This window comes from Dama dama, chromosome 24 (genome assembly GCF_033118175.1).
Source record: "Dama dama isolate Ldn47 chromosome 24, ASM3311817v1, whole genome shotgun sequence".
NCBI classification, from domain to species: Eukaryota; Metazoa; Chordata; class Mammalia; order Artiodactyla; family Cervidae; genus Dama; species Dama dama.
Window position 1 is genome coordinate 55277907 of NC_083704.1, and position 24714 is coordinate 55302620.

Below are 24714 nucleotides of genomic sequence, written 5' to 3' on the forward strand. Positions count from 1 at the left end.
ATAAATACAGATTAAAATCTCAGCATATTGTCATTTATCTAACAGACTGACAATTATTAAGAAGAATAGGAAGCAAGATTGGTTGAGGATATGGTAAGAAGGGGTGCCTAGCTGTAGCTGTCAGCTTTATACTTAGTCAAGCCAACTGACTCAGCAGTTACCTGCAGGAGAATTCATGCCTACCAGTTGGATCCTTCCTAAGGATCCTTTCTCGGGAGGTTATTGCAGTATTGTAATAGTGAAAGATGGAAGCAACATAAATGAACTAAAATAGGGGTTTCTAGGGGCTAAATTATGGCACATTCAAATCAAGAAAATCTGAAGCCATTGGAAATGATGGTACAGGACTGGGTTTAAGGACATGGACTGTTGTAAATTTGAGGTACATTTTATACAGCATTTTGTAATACAAAAAAATTTTGAGTATCTATCCATCTTCATACCCATTTACTTGTTTACTTATTTGTACAAAGATTTATGCCTGGAAGGCATACACCCCAGATTTTAACAGTAGTTGTTGCAAGACTACAGTTGATTTGGGGGGTGCTTTTTAAAAAACTCAGATTTTTAAACTATTATATAGTTAACAAGTTACTTTTATAAAAGCAAATTTGAACCGTCTTTTTAAAAAGATTGATGTTATAAAGAAACTTTAATGATCTTTCAAATATGCCTTAAAGTGAGCAGACTAGAAAAGATTTCTGAACTATTCTAATAATAAAATGCTACCATTGTGTGAATATAATAGACATGTAGGTTTTTAAATTTTTCATTCTTGATGTTATAAAATTTTGAAAAGACTTTTAAAAGTTAAAACTTTTTCAACTGACTAATATTATAAATTTAAATTACTTAGCACTTTGACATCTGTTATTTCTGGTCTAAATTAAGTGATGTAGATTTTTTAGGGTGAAGACAATATTTAGGATGGTGCTTAATAGGTTTTTCAATTATAACATCGTTGCTGGGCAGTAATTCTTTTTTAGTTCGAAAAACAAGTATTGACTATCTATAGTATTAGTGGTAGTAGTAATAATTATTGAGCACCTACTGAATGCCAGGTTCTATTTTAAACACTGCCTGTATCAGCTCATTTAATTCTATGGCAACTCTGATTTTGTAGGCTCCACTGATATTACTGGTAATACTAAGTTTGTCGATGTTTGAACTCCTGCTCATATAGTGGTTGTTTACTTGCCATCTCCATTTAGATTTCAGTAGACAGCTTACAGTGAGCTCCTGGTGATTTCCACTGAGACATTCTTTTTCACCCACAGTCTTCCCCAGCTCATTAAATGGCAGCTCTATCCTTCCTGTTGCTCAGGTCCAAAATTTTAAGGTCACCCTCAGCTCCTCTTAATTTTTTATACCTGCATTCAATTTTTCAGCAAATCCAATGGGCTCGGTCTTCAGATCATATCCAAAATTCCAGTACTTCTCAACACTTCCATGGCTACCACCTTGGTCTTGATCATAAGTTTAACACTAGGATAATCTCAGACGCTTCCTGGCTTCTGCTCCTGTGTCCCTCAAGGCTGTTCTTCACTTAGGAACCAACCTGAGCCTTTAAAATCATCAGTCAGATCTCTTTCCTTCCTCAGTCAGAACCCTGAGATTGCCCCCATGTCACTAGAGAAAAGTTCCAGTTCTGTGATTTACGTTGCCCTCCTCCTAACCCCCAAACCAGGTCTCTTCCTGATCTTTTCCCCTCGCTCTTTGTCAGTCACACCTGTCTCCTGGTTTTTCTCAAACATGCTATTCACCCAACATATTGTTTCCATTTGCTGTTCCTTCTGCTTGAGGTCGTCTTCACAGAGACGTCCACGTGACTCACTCCCGCAGGTTGTCCTCAGTTCCTTAGGGTCTTGACACAAAGGTCAGCTCCTCGGGCCTCACCTGGACACAGGCCTGCGTGTGCACACACTTTTAATCACCCTGCCCGGCCTTATTTTTCTCCTCGGCCCTGTCACTCTACCATACTTCATGTATTTATTGATGGTGAGAGCAGGTGTTTGTCTTGTATTCACTGCTCTGTCCTCAGAGCTGAGATGGTGCCTGGCACCTAGCTGATGCAAATGTTTGTTGAATGAATGAACGTGTAACCTTCTGCTTTACGGATGGGGATTCTGGGACTCCCAGCGGATAGCTGACTTGCTGCCAGCCATACCCCCATCCCATTGCCTGTCCACGATCAGGGTGCTGCTTGGTATTTGTATAAAATTAAAATTATGGTAAACATACTCTTAATTTTTCCCATTTTTAGGAGAAAGAAATATTTTAATTTGTAAGTTAAGTAATATTTGAAAATGGAATATTAAAATTTCCCTTGTTTTCTTTGGATTGGCAGGTGATTCATCCTAAAACAGATCAACAGCGGTGCAGACTTCAGGAAGCTTGCAAAGATATTCTTCTCTTTAAAAATCTTGATCCGGTAACACTGACTTTGTAAAATATTTTTGTCTTTTAGCTTTTCATCATTTAAACAGTTTTTAGCATCTTAGCCACAGCCATATGAGGCAATAAAACCTTAGCTTCTTCTTTTGCATTGTGTTTAGCACTGTAGCTAAACACAGATGACTTTTAATATTTCTCTGAACTGCTTTGATACTTCCTCCAAGGCAGTACGATTTGCGGACCATGCATTTGGGTCATGTCAAAAGGAAATGCTCAGGTTTGCATGACCCTGGCTTAGTTGGGAGGATCTTTATTTACGCTGCAGAGTAATTTCTCTAAAGATGCCAGTGTGGTGTCCTCCTTACCAGTAGCAGTTACACACTGGAAGTGGGTGACTGCTTCTCACCTCTTTGATGTGAGGCATCTCTTGTGATTATTCTCAGTTTAGACCCCAGGACTGGGACACACAGAGTGGTATGTGTCTATCGGGCTCCGCACAGGATCTATGTGTGCCTGTCTTCCCCTTCTTGGTGAAGATGGAGAACAGGGCTGCCTCCTGAGCACAGAGATGCTTCAAATTTCCTATTTCTTCAGTACTTTGAGGGCCATGTGCTGAAGGCCCATGGATGACTGAAGTGCTGGGCCTGCTGGGGAATCCCAGAATGTGCAGAGACAGAAGGGATGGGAAATAGAATCTTCCTACTACCCAGTTCCTGCAAATAAAGTCTTCTGAAGATATTCCCACAGCCCTCTGGGAATTGGATTGGTCAGACATGAGTCCATGTTGTATTCCTGGCGTCTGTAAAAACCAGACTGTTTGGTAGCTTTGTGGTTATAGGGATAGCTGGAACTTTAATCAGAAATTTATTAGTCTAAGACTGAATAAAACAAGAACAGTGAGTTCAATGAAAGGCTGGTTGTAAGAAATACTAGTCTGTCTGTTGTTTTCCCTGGAAGACCCATCTGTATCAATAGAAAAGAGACTTACTTCTTTATCTACTGTGAATAAAACCCCTGGTAAATGTTATACTAACAGATGTTCTAAAGGAAGTTGTTATGTCAGTCTAGTATTCAGATTTTTCTTAGTGATGAAGAACATCATTTTACCATTTAGGTATTGAAAAATAAATTTTTCAGATTTAATTATATTTTTCTGACATTTTATTTCGAAAATGTTCAAATACAACGAAGTGAGAAGGGTTTTACAGAACATGTATTTATCCTCTGCCTTGATTCTAACATTAACACTTGACTATGCTTGTTGTGTTATATGCCATCTACCCTCAACAAAGGGGTTGGCAGCCTTTTGCTTGAAGAACCAGATGTGTGCTGTGCTTAGTCACTCAGTTGTGTCCGACTCTTTGGGACCCCCTGGACTGCAGCCCACCAGGCTTCTCTGTCCATGGGGATTCTCCAGGCAAGAATACCGGAGTGGGTTGCCATGCCCTCTTCCAGGGTATCTTCCCAACCCGGGTATCGAACCCAGGTCTCTCTCATTGCAAACGAATTCTTTACCATCTGAGCCACCAGGGAAGCCCATAGCAAATAGGAAGCATTTCTGTCACAACTGCTGAACTTCATTATTGTAGCAGGAAAGCAGCCATAGGCAATGCATAAATGAAAGTGTATGGCTGTGTTCCAGTAAAACGTTTACAGTCAGCTGTTTGCTGCCCTACATTAACCCATCTTATTTTTTTTGGATAGTGTCAGTATAGTTCCCTTAAATATTTTGGTATTCATATCATGAACTGGAGTTCAATATTTGTTTGTTGCTGTTTACATGTAATGAAACGCATGCATGAGTTTTAAATGTACATTCACTTAGGTTTGACAAATGTATACATTTAAGTAATCCAAGCCCCTGTCAAGAATATAGAATTTTGGGGACTTCCCTAATAGTTCAGTGGCTAAGACTCTGCACTCCCAATGTAGAGGGCCCGAGTTCAATCCCTGGTCAGGAAACTAGATGCTGCAGTTAAGACCCAGCCCAGCCAAATACATAAAAATAAAAATAAATATTTTTAAAAAAGAAAAAAGATTATAAAAGTTAGGACTTCCCTGGCGGTCCAGGCGCTAAGACTAAGACTGCACTCCAAATGCAGGCACTTATCAGCGAGCTAAAGTTCCGCATGCCACGCAATGTATGCAGCCAGAAAAAAGATACAGAATATTACTACCACTTCAGAAACTTTCCTCATGCCCTTTCATGATCAATTCTTGTTCCCCTCCCCACAGAGGCAACTTCTATTTTGATTTATTCTACCATAAATTCATTTTGCCTTCTAGAATTTCATGTAAGTGGAATCATACAAGATATGAAATCATATAAGATTTCATATAATAAATCATACAAGATTTCTCTCTGTTGTGAGAAACTCCTTTTGCTCAGCACAATATTTTTGAGATTCTTTCGTGTTGTTCAGCATTCCGTTTTCTTTTTTCATTTGTTATTTTGAACTAGTTTTAGCCTCACAAAAAAGTTGTGAACATAGTAAAGAGTTCCCATACGGCCCTCATCTAAGTTCCCCCAATGTTAGCATCTTACATAACCATGGTACAGTTATCAAAACCAGGGAATTTACATTATTAAAATATCATTAATTAAACTAAAAACCTTGTTCAGATTTCATCAGTTTTTTCCCTAATGTTTTTTTTCCCCCATAGTTAATGATCCAGTCCAGAATCCCATATTGCAACCAAAATCCCATTTTGATTGTTATTTTTCCATAGTCTCCTCCAGTTTGTGATAGTTTTCAGTCCTTTCTTGTATTTCATAATCTTGACAGTTTGAAGAGTGCTGGTTAGTTACATTATAGCATATACCTCAATTTGAATTTGTTTGATGTTTCTTTACAATTGAAATGTGGTTGTACATCTTGGCCAGGCTACTGTAGAAATTATACTGTGTCCTTCTCAGAGGATCAGCTCGAGGGATCCATGATGTCAGTGTGTCATTGTGCATGATGTTAGTTCATTCCCTTTTATTTCTGAGTAGTATTCCATTATATGAAGATGCCAGTTTGCTTATTCATTTTTCTGACAATAGATACCTGGTCTATTTCTTGGTTTTTAACTCTTGATAGTAATGCTGTGGACATTTTGTGCTCTTCAGTAAAACACCCGAGGACAAAAATAGCCGAGTCATAGGGTAGATGTATTTTTTATTTTATAAAAAACTGCTGGATCTTTTTCAAAGTGATTTTACCATTTTGTATTCCTTCCAACAATATATGATATTTCCAGTTGTTCTATATCCTTACCAACTTTTGATATTATCCATCTTTTAAAATTTTAGCCATTCCAGTGAGTGTATTTGTTTCCACTTTAAAAACAATTTGCTTTTCAAACCTTTGTGTTTAAATTTTCAAATTTACGGAAAAATCAAAACTTGTGTATATTCTTTACCTAGATTGACCAGTTGTTAACATTTTGCCACATTTACGCTGTCTCTTATGTGTATATGTATGCACATATATAGGTACGTATAAACTGCTTTTTAAGGTCCTGAACCATTTATGAATATATTGAGGACATCATGGCTCTTAGCCACTAAATGCCTTAAGTTATATTTTCCAAGAACAAAGATATTCTCCTCCATTAACATACTATCATTATTAAGCCCAAGAAATTTAACACTGTTGTAATAATAATATCTAAATACAGTCCATATTAAGCTTTTCCCAGGAAAGTTTTCTATAGCTTTTTTGTTTTGTTTTCCAGTCCTGAATCACATGTTGCTTTTGGTTGTCATGGCATGACTTTAGTCCCCTCTAACCCAGAATGCTTCCCCCATATATTATTCTATATCTCATGACACTGATGTTTTTGAAGAGTCTGGGTCAGAAGATTTGTTACTCAGAACATGAGGCTGCCAATGGACAGGCCACAGGCCATACACACCAGGTGTAGATTACCTGTATTTAAATGTGAGGTTTCAGGCAACACTGGGCTCACACTCCACATGAATGTGGACACACGAGTAGCAAGCCTTCTTTTATAGTATCTGTCAGCTTGTACAGTATTCACCACCCATGGAACTATGGAACTAAAGAGCTGCTTGTTGGTGATACATTATTTTAAGTAGCAGAATGCTAAATCATATGGAATTATTCAGCAATAAAATCATTTCCTTGCCAAGCCTTCAATCCACATTCCTCCAAAGAGAAAGTCTTTCTGTGAGTTGAAACTGGTCTCTAGTGCTCCCTAACAGTCACTGGGGCTTCCCAGGTGGTGCTAGTGTTAAAGAACCTGCCGGCTAATGCAGGAGACATAAGAGATGAAGATTTGATCCCTGGGTTGGCAAGATCCCCTGGAGAAGGGCACAGCAACCCACTCTAGTAGTCTTGCCTGGACAATCCCATGGACAGAGGAGCCTGGTGGGCTGCAGTTCATAGGGTCACACAGAGTTGGACACAGTTGAAGCAAACTTAGCATGCACATATGCTCAACAGTCACTGGCAGAGGGATGCTGGCCCTAGACTGAGACCGCTGTATTGTTAGAATTTAATAGCACTGTTTTGTTTTGATTATTTTAATACTTGTTGGTGCAGTTACCTTCTGGTTATTGCAGGTAATACTGGTAAATCATTGTATGTGTTGTATATAAATAACTATAGCAATATTAAGTGTCTGATAATAGAGCTTATTTATTAAGTACCTATTATGTGATAAATATTTTCCATAGATTTTTCTCCTTTAGTCATGAAAGTTGATGAGCTGGAAGCTATTTATTAAACACTTTTTTGTAATGAAGAAACAGACTCAGATTAAGTGATGTGCTTGACTAGGAAGGGCAGCTGTGCTGCTCCACGAGATAACCTCTGAAACATCTCAGTCTGTTACATTTGATGATCCTGTTAAGATCAACACCTGTAGGAAGGTGGCGTCATAACATTACACGTGATACAGTAGAGCCATCATGGCTGTCCACGTGTCATCAAGGCGAGTGACAGTCTTGTGGGTGTGGCTGGATGAATAGGTACCATGGTTTAGATGCCTGTTTTCATGTAAATTGTAGAAATTTTTTTTCCCCCCAAAAGCGATACTGCCTCAGAGAGCTTGGTAACTGGGCTGTGTATGTGGACGTGCAAAGCTGAATGGCCACAGGAAGGCATTTGTTTCAGACCCTTAGATTTCTGCTTGGATGTGGGGGATAGTCTGATGTGAGGACTTCTCCCATGTAGTCACCATCTGAGATAAACAGTTTATTTTTTTCCCTCATAAATGTAAAGGCCATCTTTTCTCCTTGTGTGTTCCCTGCAGGAACAGCTATCCCAAGTCCTTGATGCCATGTTTGAAAGGACGGTCAAAGTTGATGAGCATGTCATTGACCAAGGAGATGATGGAGACAACTTTTATGTCATTGAACGGTAGGAGATGGTGTTCTGTAGTTGTACACCTGTGCTTAGTAAGATTCGCGGTTCAGGGCAGGTGCTTTACCCTGCGCCTTGTTCAGCCCAGACAGGACTGAGGGCCAGTTAACAAGCTCCTCAGAGTGTGCCGCCTCCGCCCACAGCCTGCCCTTCTCTGTCTTCTGCTGCCCTGAGGCCTGAGTACAGCACGTACTTGGGTTGCACTATCTGCAATTAGGTGAGCTGTGCAAGATGCCTTTATAAACATGCTATTTGCAAGTGTCCGAGAGAAGTAATTTCCATGACACTTTATTGTCATCCGGATCATTCAGTCCTAGCCTGACTTTGTACTTGAGTGTATTTCCTCAGCCTCCATACCTCTGGCCCCTTTTGGCTCTGTCCCAGGTTTAGGTCTGTTGGGAGACATGAAACCTGGGGGTTTAACCTGCTCACCCTGGGGTGTCCTCACCTCTTGAGCTATTACTATTGACACCATCTGGGGGACTCCCTCTGAGTCCTGAAAAGAACACTCTCACCAGAGTTTAGGATCAATAAGATGTTGCTTCACCGGTATCTTCCATTAGTTATTTTTCATTTTGTCTTTTCAAGTAATTTCACAGTTATAGAATTGTTACACAAATAGTACAAAAAATTCTTAGAAACCTAGGTTCTCCGGGTTAATATTTGACCAGATTAGCTTTGTGTTTGAAAGTAAGTTGCAGGTATAAGCCCTTTTATCTCCAAATATATGTATATATTTCCTAAAATAGGACATTTTCTTACATAAGCATAAACCAATTATGAAAATCAGATACTAACATTTTATACAGTACCCTCATCTACTGTGCAGACCTTATTCAATTTTTTCCAGTTGTTTTCCTGATTTTTAAGGGTCTTTTTATCTGCATCAAGTAGCTGTACTAGATTCAACTGTCCCCTTTCTTATCGAAGCCTTTTGCTCATTCAAAAAAATGTTCAAGAATGTATTCCTTACATAACTTTTGGGCCCTTAATACCGTGACAAATGATTCCAGTTAGAGTTAGGAAGGAAATGTTTTATTTAAAGAGGAAAGATGATACAAATAATATAGTCTTAAAGAGTCTTTTACTTTTATCTGTCATGCTTAGGCTTCCTTCATAGAATTCTATGAGTAGTGGCAGAAAAAAATTTTTAAGTTATATCACCACTTCTTTGCTTCTTGTGTAACATGTGATACCTAGTGATTTTTATCAGACACGTGGAGGCTCTTTGTAGGAAATTTAAGAAAAAAAAAACAAGCAAAACAGGGAAAAAAGTAATTTTGCCCTAATTTTATCACCAGAGTATATTTTTTCTTTTTTTCCCCTTTGCCTTACTGTTTGGTCAGATCCATTACCCCAAATTTGGTTCAGATATCAAGACTGATCATACCACACACACAGACTAAAAGGCTATGAAAAGATTGATCATTCTCATAATGTGTGTTTTAAAGGTGAACAGGGTAGGTTCCTAGGAGGTTCAGAAATGACTTGAGGCAGCACAGAGAGGTGACTGGCTTGGTATTTCATGGTATTAGAAGGTAGAGCTGAGGTAGAGTACTCTTGTATGTGGGCAGGCTCTTGTCTGATTTGGATTTCCCATCAACACCAAATGAGGGAGCACCTGAGTTTTCTTATCAACTTTCCCAGATGTGAGACAGAAGAGGAAAAAGTATTGGAGTGGTAGGGCTTCAAAGCTGATAACAATCAAATACGTAAAATGTAGTTAACTCTTTATTAAATTTATATATATGTTTTCATGTACATTGGCTTGATTTTAAAAATCTGTTTGAAGTGGTTTGCCATAGGATACAATATTATTCTATGTCATCATTTATATTGACTGCATAATATCAATATAGACATATATTTGACCCATCTTATTGTTAGCAGATTAAATTGTGATTTTTGCTGTTATAAATATTACCTGGTGAGCATCCTTGCAGTTAAATATTTTCCAGTATCTTCTATTATCTCCTTTAGAATGCCTAGAAATGAAATTACTGTGTAAAAGGGTCTCTCCAAGGAATTTGTTCTGTTGTTAATTATCTTGGAGAAATTTGGAAATGTTTACATTTGCTTCAGTGGTGTATTGAGAGTGCCTATTTCTCCAAATGCTGTCCATTGTGAATATTTTTCTTTAGCCACTGTTAGTGAACACTCAATGGAGAGAAAATTGTATTTAAAAAAAATTTTAATCAGTTCTACATCCTAGTTTTCAACAGACTACAAAAGAAAACCCAACCAGTCATTTCAGTACCTCCGGGAAAAGCATTTGACAAAGTTTAGCACCTTTTCATGGTAAAAACTCAGCAAAATAGGAGTAGAAGGGACTTTTATCCAATCTAAGTAAAGGTATTTATTTTAAAAAATCTATAGCTAACTTCATACTTAATGGTGAAAAACTGAATGTTTTCCCTTTAAGATGGAGAACCAGAGAAGCATGTCTGCTTTCACCTCTTCATGCAGTATTACACTGTAGGTCCTAGCTGATGCAAGGAAGAAGAGGAAGTGAGGAAAGAAGAACTGATGGGAGGGAGGAAGGGCATACAGGTTGGAAAGGAAGAAAAATAAAGCTGTCTTTGTTTGTGGATGACATGATCCTCTAGAAAATACCAAGTTCACTCATTAGAACTAATAAATGAGTTTAGCAAGGTCACACAATACTAAGTCAAATGCAAAAATCTATTATATTTCTATATACTAGCAAAAAATCTGTTGGAATTCCCCCAATAACAACATTGTATATCATATATACCTTCTATTCGTGTATACCTGCCCATTATAAATGAAGTTGTTTCTTATATTTCCAGGGGAACCTATGATATTTTAGTAACAAAAGGTAATCAAACCCGCTCCGTTGGTCAGTATGACAACCATGGAAGTTTTGGAGAACTAGCTCTGATGTACAATACCCCGAGAGCTGCTACCATTGTTGCCACTTCAGAAGGCTCCCTTTGGGGACTGGTGAGTTAGAGAAATGGTTCTCCTTGCATAGCATGGTATTACTCTCCCTGACTTCTGGGTCTCTGTCCTTGGCTGTTTGTTCACAGTATATTTTATAGCTGGTTATCTGAAAGACACTGTGGAAGATTTTAACCTATGTGTTTTTCCATTTCCCTGAAGTGATTTGTCAACAGACTGTTTATTCCAAATTACATAGAAAAAACTGGGTCTTGTGACCTAGTAGTTGTGTCAGCTCTTACCGCATTTTTTTCTTCTTATGTTTTTATCAGATAAGCAGAGAGAAGAAGGATAACTACAGAAGAGACCAGTCTAGAAAAATAAGTGTCATTGAAAGCTCTGCCAAAAATGTTTTCTATCTCTAACTATCCTAGGACTAACTTTTCACTAACAGATGGTGTTTGACCATCTGTTCATTGGTCCATGCCAATAGTCAGTAGATTTAGATGACCAGAAAGGCTGACAGCCATGTTCTGGGAAACAGAACTTTCCCAGAATATCTTAGGCATCGACTGCTAAGGTCCTATCCTCTATTAATACATGACCCACCTTGCATCCTTCAGTATCAAGCCTTCAAAATATATAACTTTTCCTTCTTAAAAGAATCATCCTCTTGTACAAATTCCAGATTTCGTTTTTAAAATGTTCACCTCTATGGTAATTTGTTTCCATTTACCCTACAAGCAGAATTAAATGTATATATTGAAATTATCAATATATTTCCTAAAAAAAAAAAAAACACATTTTAAAGACATACTAAAGCACTTTATTGTGCTATACTAGTGCAGAATTAAGAATGCTCCTAAAAAAAAAAAAAAAAAGAATGCTCCTGAGCAGGATTTTGCAGAAAGAATGAAGGGATAGAGCCAAAGCAAAAACACCCGGTTGTGGATGGGACTGGTGATAGAAGCAAGGTTTGATGCTATAAAGAGCAACATTGCATAGGAACCTGGAATATTAGGTCCATGAATCAAGGCAAATTGGAAGTGGTCAAACAGGAGATGACAAGAGTGAACATAGACATTCTAGGAATCAGCAAACTAAGATGGACTGGAATGGGTGAATTTAACTCAGATGGCCATTATATCTACTACTGTGGGCAGGAATCCCTTAGAAGAAATGGAGTAGCCATCATAGTCAACAAAAGAGTCCAAAATGCAGTACTTGGATGCAGTCTCAAAGACGACAGAATGATCTCTGTTCGTTTCCAAGGCAAACCATTCAACATCACGGTAATCCAAGTCTGTGCCCCAACCAGTAACACTGAAGAAGCTGAAGTTGAACAGTTCTACGAAGACCTACAAAACCTTTTAGAACTGACACCCAAAAAAGATGTCCTTTTCATTATAGGGAACTGGAATGCAAAAGTAGGATGTCAAGAAACACGTGGAGTAATAGGCAAATTTGGCCTTGGAGTACAGAATGAAGCAGGGCAAAGGCTAATAGAGTTCTGCCAAGAGAACGCACTGGTCATAGCAAACACCCTCTTCCAACAACACAAGACAAGACTCTACACATGGACATCACAAGATGGTCGACACCAAAGTCAGGTTGATTGTGTTCTTTGCACCCAAAGATGGAGAAGCTCTATACAGTCAGCAAAAACAAGACTGGGAGCTGACTGTGGCTCAGATCATGACCTCCTTATTGCCAAATTCAGACTGAAATTGAAGAAAGTGGAGAAAACCACTAGACCATTCAGGTATGACCTAAATCAAATCCCTTATGACTATACAGTGGAAGTGAGAAATAGATTTAAGGGACTAGATCTGATAGAGTGCCTGATGAACTATGGACGGATGTTCGTGACATTGTACAGGAGACAGGGAGCAAGACCATCCCCAAGAAAAAGCAATGCAAAAGAGCAAAATGGCTGTCTGCGGAGGCCTTACAAATAGCTGTGAAAAGAAGGGAAGCGAAAAGCGAAGGAGAAAAGGAAAGATATACCCATTTGAGTGCAGAGTTCCAAAGAATAGCAAGGAGAGATAAAAAAGCCTTCCTCAGTGATCAGTGCAAAGAAATAGAGGAAAACAATAGAATGGGAAAGACTAGAAATCTCTTCAAGAAAATTAGAGATACCAAGGGAACATTTTATGCAAAGATTGGTTCAATAAAGGACATAAATAGTAGGGACCTAACAGAAGCAGAAGCTATTAAGAAGAGGTGGCAAGAATACACAGAAGAACTGTACAAAAAAGATCTTCATGACCCAGATAATCACGATGGTGTGATCACTCACCTAGAGCCAGACATCCAGGAATGCAAAGTCAAGTGGGCCTTAGGAAGCATCACTATGAACAAAGCTAGTGGAGGTGATGGAATTCCAGTTGAGCTATTTCAAATCCTGAAAGATGATGCAGTGAAAGTGCTGCACTCAATATGCCAGCAAATTTGGAAAACTCAACAGTGGCCACAGGACTGGAAAAGGTCAGTTTTCATTCCAATCCCAAAGAAAGGCAATGCCAAAGAATGCTCAAACTACCACACAATTGCACTCATCTCACACTCTAGTAAAGTAATGCTCAAAATTCTCCAAGCCAGGCTTCAGCAATACGTGAACCGTGAACTTTCAGATGGTCAAGCTGGTTTTAGAAAAGGCAGAGGAACCAGAGATCAAATTGCCAACATCTGCTGGATCATCGAAAGAGCAAGAGAGTTCCAGAAAAACATCTATTTCTGCTTTATTGACTGTGCCAAAGCCTTTGACCGTGTGGATCACAATAAACTGTGGAAAATTCTGAAAGAGATGGGAATACCAGACCACCTGACCTGCCTCCTGAGAAACCTGTATGCAGGTCAGGAAGCAGCAGTTAGAACTGGACATGGAACAACAGACTGGTTCCAAATAGGAAAAGGAGTACATCAAGGCTGTATAGTGTCACCCTATTGATTTAATTTATATGCAGAGTACATCATGAGAAATGCTGAGCTGGAGGAAGCACAAGCTGGAATCAAGATTGTTGGGAGAAATATCAATAACCTCAGATATGCAGATGACACCACCTTATGGCAGAAAGTGAAGAAGAACTAAAGAGCCTCTTGATGAAAGTGAAAGAGGAGAGTGAAAAAGTTGGCTTAAAACTCAGCATTCAGAAAACTAAGATCATGGCATCTGGTCCCGTCACTTCATGGGAAATAGACGGGGAAACAGTGGCCGAGTTTATTTTTTCGGGCTCCAAATCACTGCAGATGGTGATTGCAGGCATGAAATTAAAAGACGCTTACTCCTTGGAAGAAAAGCTATGACCAACCTAGACAGCCTATTAAAAAGCAGAGACATTACTTTGCCAACAAAAGTCGGTCTAGTCAAGGCTATGGTTTTTCCAGTGGTCATGTATGGATGTGAGAGTTGGACTATCAAGAAAGCTGAGCGCCAAAGAATTGATGCTTTTGAACTGTGGTGTTGGAGAAGACTCTTGAGATTCCCTTGGACTGCGAGGAGATCCAACCAGTCCATCCTAAAGGAGATCGGTCCTGGGTGTTCATTGGAAGGACTGATGTTGAAGCTGAAACTCCAACACTTTGGCCACCTGATGCGAAGAGCTGATTCATTAGAAAAGACCGTGATGCTGGGAAAGATTGAGGGCAGGAGGAGAAGGGGGCGACAGAGGATGAGATGGTTGGATGGCATCACCAACTCAATGGACATGGGTTTGGGTGGACTCCAGGAGTTGGTGATGGACAGGGAGGCCCGGTGTGCTGCGGTTCATGGGGTTGCAAAGAGTCGGACACGACTGAGCAACTGAACTGAACTGAGCAGGACTTCCCTGGAAGTCCAGTGGTTAGAACTCCTTGCTTCCACAGCAGGGGACTCAGGTATGATTCCTAGTTCCCACAGAGAACTAGGATCCTGAATGTGGTGTGGTACAGCCACAAAGAAAAAAAAAAAAAAGATTGGTCCTGAGAGATGAGTATACACTGGCTTAAGAATACATCACACGCTTGGGAACCCAGTGCTTAAAATATTCAACATAGATCATAGATCAAGAAATAATGGGGGAAAATAAACTCGGTTTTAAAATACGTTGATGACAACTTCTAGTCTAGGCCAAGACAGAATAGCCCCATTCCTCCCTAGTCTTCCCTCTTAAAGCTAGAAAACTCTGGATATCATACAACAGACGGACACAGGCGACCCTGAGAGAAGGAAACGAGAAGGTGGACTGGTTAGGGCTTTCAAGACTTAAGGAAGGATATAACAGTGAGTTCCCCAGGTTTTCTTATTAATTGCCATGTATCCCAGCATTTTTCAAGAACTGAAAGAAAAGAACTGTCAACTGAAAATTCTATACCTCATGAGAATATCCTTCAGAAATGAAGATATTCTCAGGTAAAAGAAAACAGAAATTTTGTCACCAGCAGGCCTACCTTGAAGGAATGACTAAAGGAAGTTCTGTAAACAGAACGGAAGTGAAAAAAGGAGATTTCGAATATCAAGAATGACGAAAGAACAACCAAAAGAGTAAACATATAGATAGACATAAAAGTCTATCCTCCTCTAGTTTGCTGAAATAGGTTAGATGCTTGAAGCAAAATTATAACATTGTCTTATGTGATTCTCACTGTATGTAGAGGAAATATTTCAAAGGGGCCTAAATGAAAGTTAAGCTTCTACACTTTACTCACACTTCTAAAATGTTGACACCAGTAGACCATGGTAAGTTACATATGTAAATATAATACTTAGAGCAACCACTAAAGTAATCTGTGCAAAGATATACTCAAAAACTGTACAAATCAAAAGGAATTCTAAAAAGTAATTCAGGTAACCTATGGAAGGGCAAGAAAAGTGAAACAGAAGAACAGAAACCAGAGGGGAGAACAGAAAACATTGACTAAAATGGTAGGTGTAGGCCCTAACATATGATTTGTCTCTATAGATGATCTGTATGTGCCAATTAAGTGACAGAGACTGGTAGAATGGATTATCTTAAATGACCCAACAATATGATATTTATAAGAAACTCACTCAAATATAATAATATAGGTAGGTTGAAAGTAAAAGGACAGTAATAGATATACTATGCAAACATTAACCAGAAGAAGTCAGAAGAAATTAAGTTAGTATCAGATAAGTAGATTTCATGGCAGAGAAAATTACGAGATGCAACAGAAACTCTAACTCTGTTATTTTCATAATAATGAAAGAGTTAATCTACCAAAAAGACATAGAAGCCCTAAATCTGTATATACCAAACAACAGAGCTTCAGAATATGTAAAGCTAAAACTGATAGACTGAAAGAAAAAATAGATAAATCCACAACTGTATTTGCAGACTTCAACACTCTTTTCTCAACAATTGATAAAACAACTAGAAAGAAAATCAGGAAGGTTATAGGATTTAACACCACCATCAACCAAAAGGGTCTAATTGAAATTTATAGGACATGTCACATAACAGCAGAGAATACACATTCTTTTCAAGCCCATCATGAATGTTCACTGAGATAAACTACATATATCCTGGGATATAAAAAGTTAGCAAATTGCAAAGAATTGAAATCAGACAGTGTGTTCTCTAACCACAATGGAATGAAACCAGAAATCAGTAACAGAAAGATAACAGGAAGATCTCCAAACACTTGGAAATTAACCCATTCCTAAGTAATCTGAAAGTCTCAATAGAAATTTATTAAAACTGCTTGCCTTCTGATTGGGATATGAGAATTAAACAGAAGGACACAAGAGAAGCCATTTCCTTAGTGCCTGGCGTATGTTGGGTGCTACAGAGTGGGGGCACCCGCTCCCCTTGGTTGTGGGGCTGCTCACCACCCTTCTCTTCCTGAAGCTCCCTCTCCTGAGATCCCTGCTCTGCCTTTCTAGCTCCTCGCCTTATCCTGTGCAGTCTTCCTTCCTGTTCCTGCTATCTTAAGTGAGATTCATCTCCCTGCTGCCTTAAGCAGCAGTGATCTTTTTGGATGTCTTTTTCAGCTGCTTTACAGTCCAAGCCCTTCCAGCGCTTCAGTACTTCCTTCAGGAGAGTGACCCCGAGCGCGTCCTCCACAGTGTGACTTCTCACTTGTGCCTCCCAAGGTCTTGTAAATGCCTTCTGAGGCTAAATCAGGGAGTACCTGGTGTTGCCACTGAGTTTCTCAGATTGGATTCTGTATTCCTTCTTTTACTAGGGGCAACTGCTACACAGTCTCTGCTCAGACACCATTGAGCAACTAACACTTTCACTTTGTAACATTATAAATGAATTTAGAAATACTGTTTTTTTGACAATGTCTACTCAAACATAAAGAAGGGAACTTCATAACTCCCATTGTCTCAATCTTGAGTGTTGTCTTTCCACAGCACCCATGGCCTTGACTGGCCCAGAAAACACATGGAAACTGAAGTCTAAAGATAATGGAGTGATATTCCAAAGTACAACAGTAACATTTTAAATGATATTAATACATCTCCAGCCTTGGACTTCAAAAAAGTAGTGGCAAGTGGTGCAGCCCATGAGAGCAATCAGGGATTGCATGGCTCTTTGCAAGCAGACAGATGGAGAAGAAAACGGGGGCAGAGTCTGGCTTAATGCCAGGGTGCAGACATTATTTGTATGTCAGTTTAGGAAGGGAAGGGGCTTCCCTGGTAGCTCAGACAGTAAAGCGTCTGCCTACAATGCGGGAGACCCGGGTTCGATCCCTGGGTCGGGAAGATCCCCTGGAGAAGGAAATGGTAACCCACTCCAGTATTCTTGCCTGGAAAATCCCATGGACTAAGGATCCGGGTAGGCTACAGTCCATGGGGTCACAAAGAGTCGGACATGACTGAGCCACTTCACTTCACTTCACTTAGGAAGGGAGGGTAGGAGTCTGCCACATTTTATACCGGGAGCGCAGGGTACAGGAGGTGATTTCTCCTGCAGATGGAACTTGGCATGGGATTGGACCAGGGAATTCTGATGGCATGTGAGTCAGTGAAGTCTATTTAGACATCTCTACTCAGTTGTCTTCTGTGTGTTTTCTCCACCCAGCTCCCACCCCATCATCAAAATACTAAAATAGCAAACCTGCACCTAAATTTGCCCTACCCCCTTACTGTTTTTCATTCTTTCAGCCTTTAGGATGTTATTAGTATACTTAAAAAAAAAAAAAACTTTCTATTCCTGAGAGCCCAAGGTAGAAGAAAGGTGCAATTAACTGAGGTATAAAAAACTGCCTAACCTTGTAGGAGCCTAAGCAATTAACATTCTCCTGGCTGCATGTCCCTCTCCACACACGCATACATGTATTTGAGAAGTACCTGACCATAACTCTGGTTAACTGTCTTGAGTTTGAATCCCTGACTTGCTGGGGTCAAGATATGTTTCACATGCCTGCCTTCCATCTTGAGTTTCCTACTTTCTCTCTCCATTAATTTATAAAACCTACCTCCCCTTCGGATACCAGACAAATTTATATTTTTGCAGCAAAATTTTCCTTGATCACTCCAGGCTATTGTGAATGCTCTCTCTCCTCAGAATTCTTGTAGGACTTGCTTTGTCTCTGTAGTTCACCTAGCAAATTTCATATGCAGTCTTGAACTGTGGTTTTTTTATTCCTATAAATTTTGTATTACTTCTCCATTGAGATTATAAAGTTCTTGAGGGCAAGAACCATCTTACTGTTTTATCTCCTTTTTTTTTTTTTTTTGAAGGTGTATCTTTTTACTTTGAACAGTGACTATGAGCTCACAAATGTTTGGGACTTTTTTTATTTTATTTACGACCCATAGGTGGCACTCATTGAGTACTTGACAGCAAGTGACAACATGAGACATCTGTCTTGTCCAGGCTGCAGATCTTTTTCTTCTAGTGATGACTCAAATTGAAATATCATTAAACACTCAGTTGATCCAGTACCTTCCAAAGACCTCTAATCTTTGCTGTGGCATAGTTTTAATTAAATCACAGATGCTCTCTTATACAGGCGTTCACCAGAATTTTCATATTATTTCTTACAGGACCGTGTGACATTTAGAAGGATCATAGTGAAAAACAATGCAAAAAAGAGGAAGATGTTTGAATCATTTATTGAATCTGTGCCGCTTCTTAAATCACTAGAGGTAAAGCCTATTTTAATTAGAGTCTGTATATGGGGACTTAAAAGCTGTTAAAACAATTCTTTTGTTAGGTTTCTTAATTCATACTATTCTAGCCCATTTCAATGTTGTATAGATACTGTCAGTGTTTGTGACTTTTATTTAAGGTCTTTTCCTTAGAATTTGTGTGTTCATTGATTCAGGTGTCAGAACGAATGAAGATCGTGGATGTAATAGGAGAAAAGGTCTATAAGGATGGAGAGCGCATAATCACTCAGGTGAGTGGGGACCTCAGGCAACTCCTTTCTCGGAAGTCACCTCCTGAAGGACTGGTGCGTCGTTTGTCCACTCATCCTGGGGAACTCATGTTGCTAAGTACTCAGGCACACTTCCTGCAGAATCTTCTGAAGCCCATTGATGTTCATCTCTGGCCTCTGTTCACCTTTCCTTGGCTTCTGGTTTTGTTTTTTGGATATCGTTTACTTTTAACCCTGAGTAAACCTCCTTCATCACTGTTAAAACCTGGAGGTCAGAGGGTTGTGTATTTTCTCTCTCTGTTTGGCCCAAAGTCTCTCTTAGCTAACCCAGTACACAGCGGTCTTCAGTGACTGACCAGATTTGTAAGGTCCCTTTAGTGTTTCCTTTGTACTCTTATGTCATGTTACTTCAGGTACTGTAAGGGTCACCACACAGTGGACTTGAACATTATATGATGAGTGCTGTGTAATAATTTTATTTATCTACTGTGTTTGCTTTTTTAATTATATGTAAAAGGTATTATAGATTTTTCCATTTTGTATTTCCATTTCCATATTATAAACTTCTCTCTGAGTGGTTTTGGCAAGATCACTGGGAAGGGGACTTCCCTGGCAGTCCAGTGGTTAGGACTCCATGCTTTTGCAGGAGTCACAAGTTCAATCCCTGGTCAGGCTGGGAGCTAAGATCTCACAAGCCACACACTGCAGCCAAAAAAAATTTTTTAATTAAAAAAAACAAAAGGAGCACTGGGGAGATGTCTGGTTGTTCTGGGTTAAGGAATGTGCCCTCCTTGAACCTCAGTTAGGGGCTAGAAGGAAGACTCAGAGTGGACAAACCTAAATCCCCAGACCACCCTTGGGACCTGGAGGTGGAGTTGACCCAACCAGTGCCACAGAAATTAATCAGGCTGATCGCAGAAGGAGAGAGAGAGCTGCTCCCAGAGAAAAAGGACTAACAAATAAATGGTGTCTAAGTGGCATCTCCAAATGCCTTTGTTTTCCAGATAGCCCCACTGTTAATAATTCTTTTAATTAGAAGTTGATTTGATTCAGTAAGTATTTGGTTGTTTTTTTCTTCTATTTTCAGTAGTTAATGTCTTGTTTTTGTTTTTTTTTTTTTTTTATTAGTTGGAGGCCAACCATTTCACAACATTGCAGTGGGTTTTGTCATACATTGACGTGAATCAGCCATGGAGTTACATGTATTCCCCATCCCGATCCCCCCTCCCACCTCCCTCTTCACCCGTTTCCTCTGGGTCTTCCCAGTGCACCAGGCCCGGGCACTAGTCTCATGCATCCCACCTGGGCTGGTGATCTGTTTCACTATAGATAATGTTCATGCTGTTCTCTCTAAACATCCCACCCTCGCCTTCTCCCACAGAGTCCAAAAGTCTGTTCTGTACATCTGTGTCTCTTTTTCTGTTTTGCATATAGGGTTATCATTATCATCTTTCTAAATTCCATATATATGTGTTAGTATACTGTATTGGTCTTTATCTTTCTGGCTTACTTCACTCTGTATAATGGGCTCCAGTTTCATCCATCTCATTAGAACTGATTCAAATGAATTCTTTTTAACGGCTGAGTAATATTCCATGGTGTATATGTACCACAGCTTCCTTATCCATTCGTCTGCTGATGGGCATCTAGGTTGCTTCCATGTCCTGGCTATTGTAAACAGTGCTGCGATGAACATTGGGGTGCACGTGTCTCTTTCAGATCTGGTTTCCTCAGTGTGTATGCCCCGCAGTGGGATTGCTGGGTCATATGGCAGTTCTATTTCCAGTTTTTTAGGAAATCTCCACACTGTCCTCCATAGTGGTTGTACTAGTTTGCATTCCCACCAACAGTGTAAGGGGATTCCCTTTTCTCCACACCCTCTCCAGCATTTATTGCTTGTAGACTTTTGGATAGCAGCCATCCTGACTGGCATGTAATGGTACCTCATTGTGGTTTTGATTTGCATTTCTCTGATAATGAGTGATGTTGAGCATCTTTTCATGTGTTTGTTAGCCATCTGTATGTCTTCTTTGGAGAAATGTCTGTTTAGTTCTTTGGCCCATTTTTTGATTGGGTCATTTATTTTTCTGGAATTGAGCTGCAGGAGTTGCTTGTATATTTTTGAGATTAATCCTTTGTCTGTTTCTTCATTTGCTATTATTTTCTCCCAATCTGAGGGCTGTCTTTTCACCTTACTTATAGTTTCCTTTGTTGTGCAAAAGCTTTTAAGTTTCATTAGGTCCCATTCGTTTATTTTTGCTTTTATTTCCAATATTCTGGGAGGTGGGTCATAGAGGATCCTGCTGTGATTCATTTCGGAGAGTGTTTTGCCTATGTTCTCCTCTAGGAGTTTTATAGTTTCTGGTCTTACATTTAGATCTTTAATCCATTTTGAGTTTATTTTTTGTGTATGGTGTTAGAAAGTGTTCTAGTTTCATTCTTTTACAAGTGGTTGACCAGTTTTCCCAGCACCACTTGTTAAAGAGGTTGTCTTTTTTCCATTGTATATCCTTGCCTCCTTTGTCGAAGGTAAGGTGTCCATAGGTTCGTGCATTTATCTCTGGGCTTTCTATTCTGTTCCATTGATCTATATTTCTGTCTTTGTGCCAGTACCATACTGTCTTGATGACTGTGGCTTTGTAGTAGAGTCTGAAGTCAGGCAGGTTGATTCCTCCAGTTCCATTCTTCTTTCTCAAGATTACTTTGGCTATTCGAGGTTTTTTGTATTTCCATACAAATTGTGAAATTATTTGTTCTAGTTCTGTGAAGAATATCGTTGGTAGCTTGATAGGGATTGCATTGAATCTATAGATTGCTTTGGGTAGTATAGCCATTTTGACAATATTGATTGTTCCTATCCATGACCACGGTATGTTTCTCCATCTGTTTGTGTCCTCTTTGATTTCTTTCATCAGTGTTTTATAGTTTTCTATGTATAGGTCTTTTGTTTCTTTAGGTAGATATACTCCTAAGTATTTTATTCTTTTTGTTGCAATGGTGGATGGTATTGTTTCCTTAATTTCTCTTTCTGTTTTCTCATTGTTAGTGTATAGAAATGCAAGGGATTTCTGTGTGTTAATTTTATATCCTGCAACTTTACTATATTTGTTGATTAGCTCTAGTAATTTTCTGGTAGAGTCTTTAGGGTTTTCTATATAGAGGATCATGTCATCTGCAAACAGCAAGAGTTTCACTTCTTCTTTTCCTATCTGGATTCCTTTTACTTCTTTTTCTGCTCTGATTGCTGTGGCCAAAACTTCCAAAACTATGTTGAATAGTAGTGGTGAGAGGGACACCCTTGTCTTATTCCTGATTTCAGGGGAAATACTTTCAATTTTTCACCATTGAGGGTAATGCTTGCTGTGGGTTTGTCATATATAGCTTTTATTATGTTGAGGTATGTTCCTTCTGTTCCTGCTTTCTGGAGAGTTTTAATCATAAACGAGTGTTGAATTTTGTCAAAGGCTTTCTCTGCATCTATTGAGATAATCATATGGTTTTTATCTTTCAATTTGTTAATGTGGTGTATTACATTGATTGATTTGTGGATATTAAAGAATCCTTGCATTCCTGGGATAAAGCCCACTTGGTCATGGTGTATGATTTTTTTAATATGTTGTTGGATTCTGTTTGCTAGAATTTTGTTAAGGATTTTTGCATCTATGTTTATCAGTGATATTGGCCTGTAGTTTTCTTTTTTTGTGGCATCTTTGTCTGGTTTTGGAATTAGGGTGATGGTGGCCTCATAGAATGAGTTTGAAAGTTTACCTTCTTCTTCAATTTTCTGGAAGAGTTTGAGTAAGATAGGTGTTAGCTCTTCTCTAAATTTTTGGTAGAATTCAGCTGTGAAGCCATCTGGTCCTGGGCTTTTGTTTGCTGGAAGATTTCTGATTACAGTTTTGATTTCCTTGCTTGTGATGGCTCTGTTAAGATCTTCTATTTCTTCCTGGTTCAGTTTTGGAAAGTTATACTTTTCTAAGAATTTGTCCATTTCTTCCAAGTTGTCCATTTTATTGGCATAGAGCTGCTGGTAGTAGTCTCTTATGATCCTTTGTATTTCAGTGTTACCTGTTGTGATCTCTCCATTTTCATTTCTGATTTTGTTAATTTGATTCTTCTCTCTTTGTTTCTTAATGAGTCTTGCTAATGGTTTGTCAATTTTGTTTATTTTTTCAAAAAACCAGCTTTTAGCTTTGTTTCTTTTGCATTTATTTCTGCCCTAATTTTTAAGATTTCTTTCCTTCTACTAACCCTGGGGTTCTTCATTTCTTCCTTCTCTAATTGCTTTAGGTGTAGAGTTAGGTTATTTATTTGACTTTTTTCTTGTTTCTTGAGGTAAGCCTGTAATGCTATGAACCTTCCCCTTAGCACTGCTTTTACAGTGCCCCATAGCTTTTGGGTTGTTGTGTTTTCATTTTCATTCATTTCTATGCATATTTTGATTTCTTTTTTTATTTCTTCTATGATTTGTTGGTTATTCAGAAGCGTGTTATTTAGCCTCCATATGTTTGAAGTTTTAACAATTTTTTTCCTGTAATTGAGATCTAATCTTACTGCACTGTGGTCAGAAAAGATGACTGGAATGATTTCAATTTTTGTGAATTTTCCAAGACTAGATTTATGGCCCAGGATGTGATCTATTCTGGAGAAGGTTCCATGTGCACTTGAGAAAAAGGTGAAGTTGATTGTTTTGGGGCGAAATGTCCTGTAGATATCAATTAGGTCTAGCTGGTCCATTGTGTCATTTAAGGTTTGTGTTTCCTTGTTAATTTTCTGTTTAGTTGATCTATCCATAGTTGTGAGTGGGGTATTAAAGTCTCCCACTATTATTGTGTTACTATTAATTTCCTCTTTCATACTTGTAAGCATTTGCCGTACATATTGCAGTGCTCCTATGTTGGGTGCATATATATTTATAATTGTTATATCTTCTTCTTGGATTGATCCTTTGATCATTATGTAGTGTCCTTCTTTGTCTCTTTTCACATCCTTTATTTGAAAGTCTATTTTATCTGATATGAGTATTGCGACTCCTGCTTTCTTTTGGTCTCCGTTTGCATGAAATATTTTTTTCCAGCCCTTCACTTTTAGTCTGTAGTTAAGTATTTGTTAAGATAGACAAGTAGGACCAGATTTAAGTGCTATGAAGAGAGGGGAAAGAATGACAATGAGAATGTAGAAAAGGAAGTATTCCATATGGTTTCATAGAGGAACCAACCTTTGAACTAAGCTGAAAGAACAAGTGCATTTTCAGCAGTTGAGGTCAGGGAAAGATCTTCCAGGGCAAGAGAACAGTATAAGCAAAGGCCATGGGTATGAGCTGTGTTCCAGGCCAGGTGTCCTGGTATGGGAAGAACGTGCAGCTGAGTTGCCGAGATGGAATGTGTTGACTGGCCACATTTGTTTCTGAACCTGCAGCACTTTAATTTACCCCCAGAAGACCTCTATTTTGTCCTGAAAGCCCCAGGCCTTCAGGAGGTATATCAAGAGCTATAAAAACCCACAATGTTTTCTGGGATATGTGTGTTCTTGAAGTTAGGAGTGCTAGGTGGTAGTGTAGAATGGACACAAATTAAGATGATACCCACCTTATTATAGACCCCTTTTGGCAGTGTCTCTTGACCAAGACTTCTCTGAGGACTAGCAGTATTAGCATTATATCAGAATGTTAGAAACTGTTAGGAATTCTGGTTCCTGGACCCCACGCCAGACTAAC

General features: G+C 39.0%; 1 protein-coding gene across 1 annotated transcript in view; it reads left to right on the forward strand.

Annotated features, from left to right (window-relative positions):
* PRKAR2A (protein kinase cAMP-dependent type II regulatory subunit alpha) overlaps positions 1–24714 on the forward strand; it is a 71055-nt gene that overhangs the window by 34747 nt on the left and 11594 nt on the right. The window contains exons 4-8 of the mRNA XM_061128664.1: positions 2348–2431; positions 7657–7763; positions 10577–10730; positions 18664–18765; positions 18945–19019. Coding sequence (XP_060984647.1) covers positions 2348–2431; positions 7657–7763; positions 10577–10730; positions 18664–18765; positions 18945–19019 — 522 coding nt within the window. The remainder of the gene's footprint in view (positions 1–2347; positions 2432–7656; positions 7764–10576; positions 10731–18663; positions 18766–18944; positions 19020–24714) is intronic.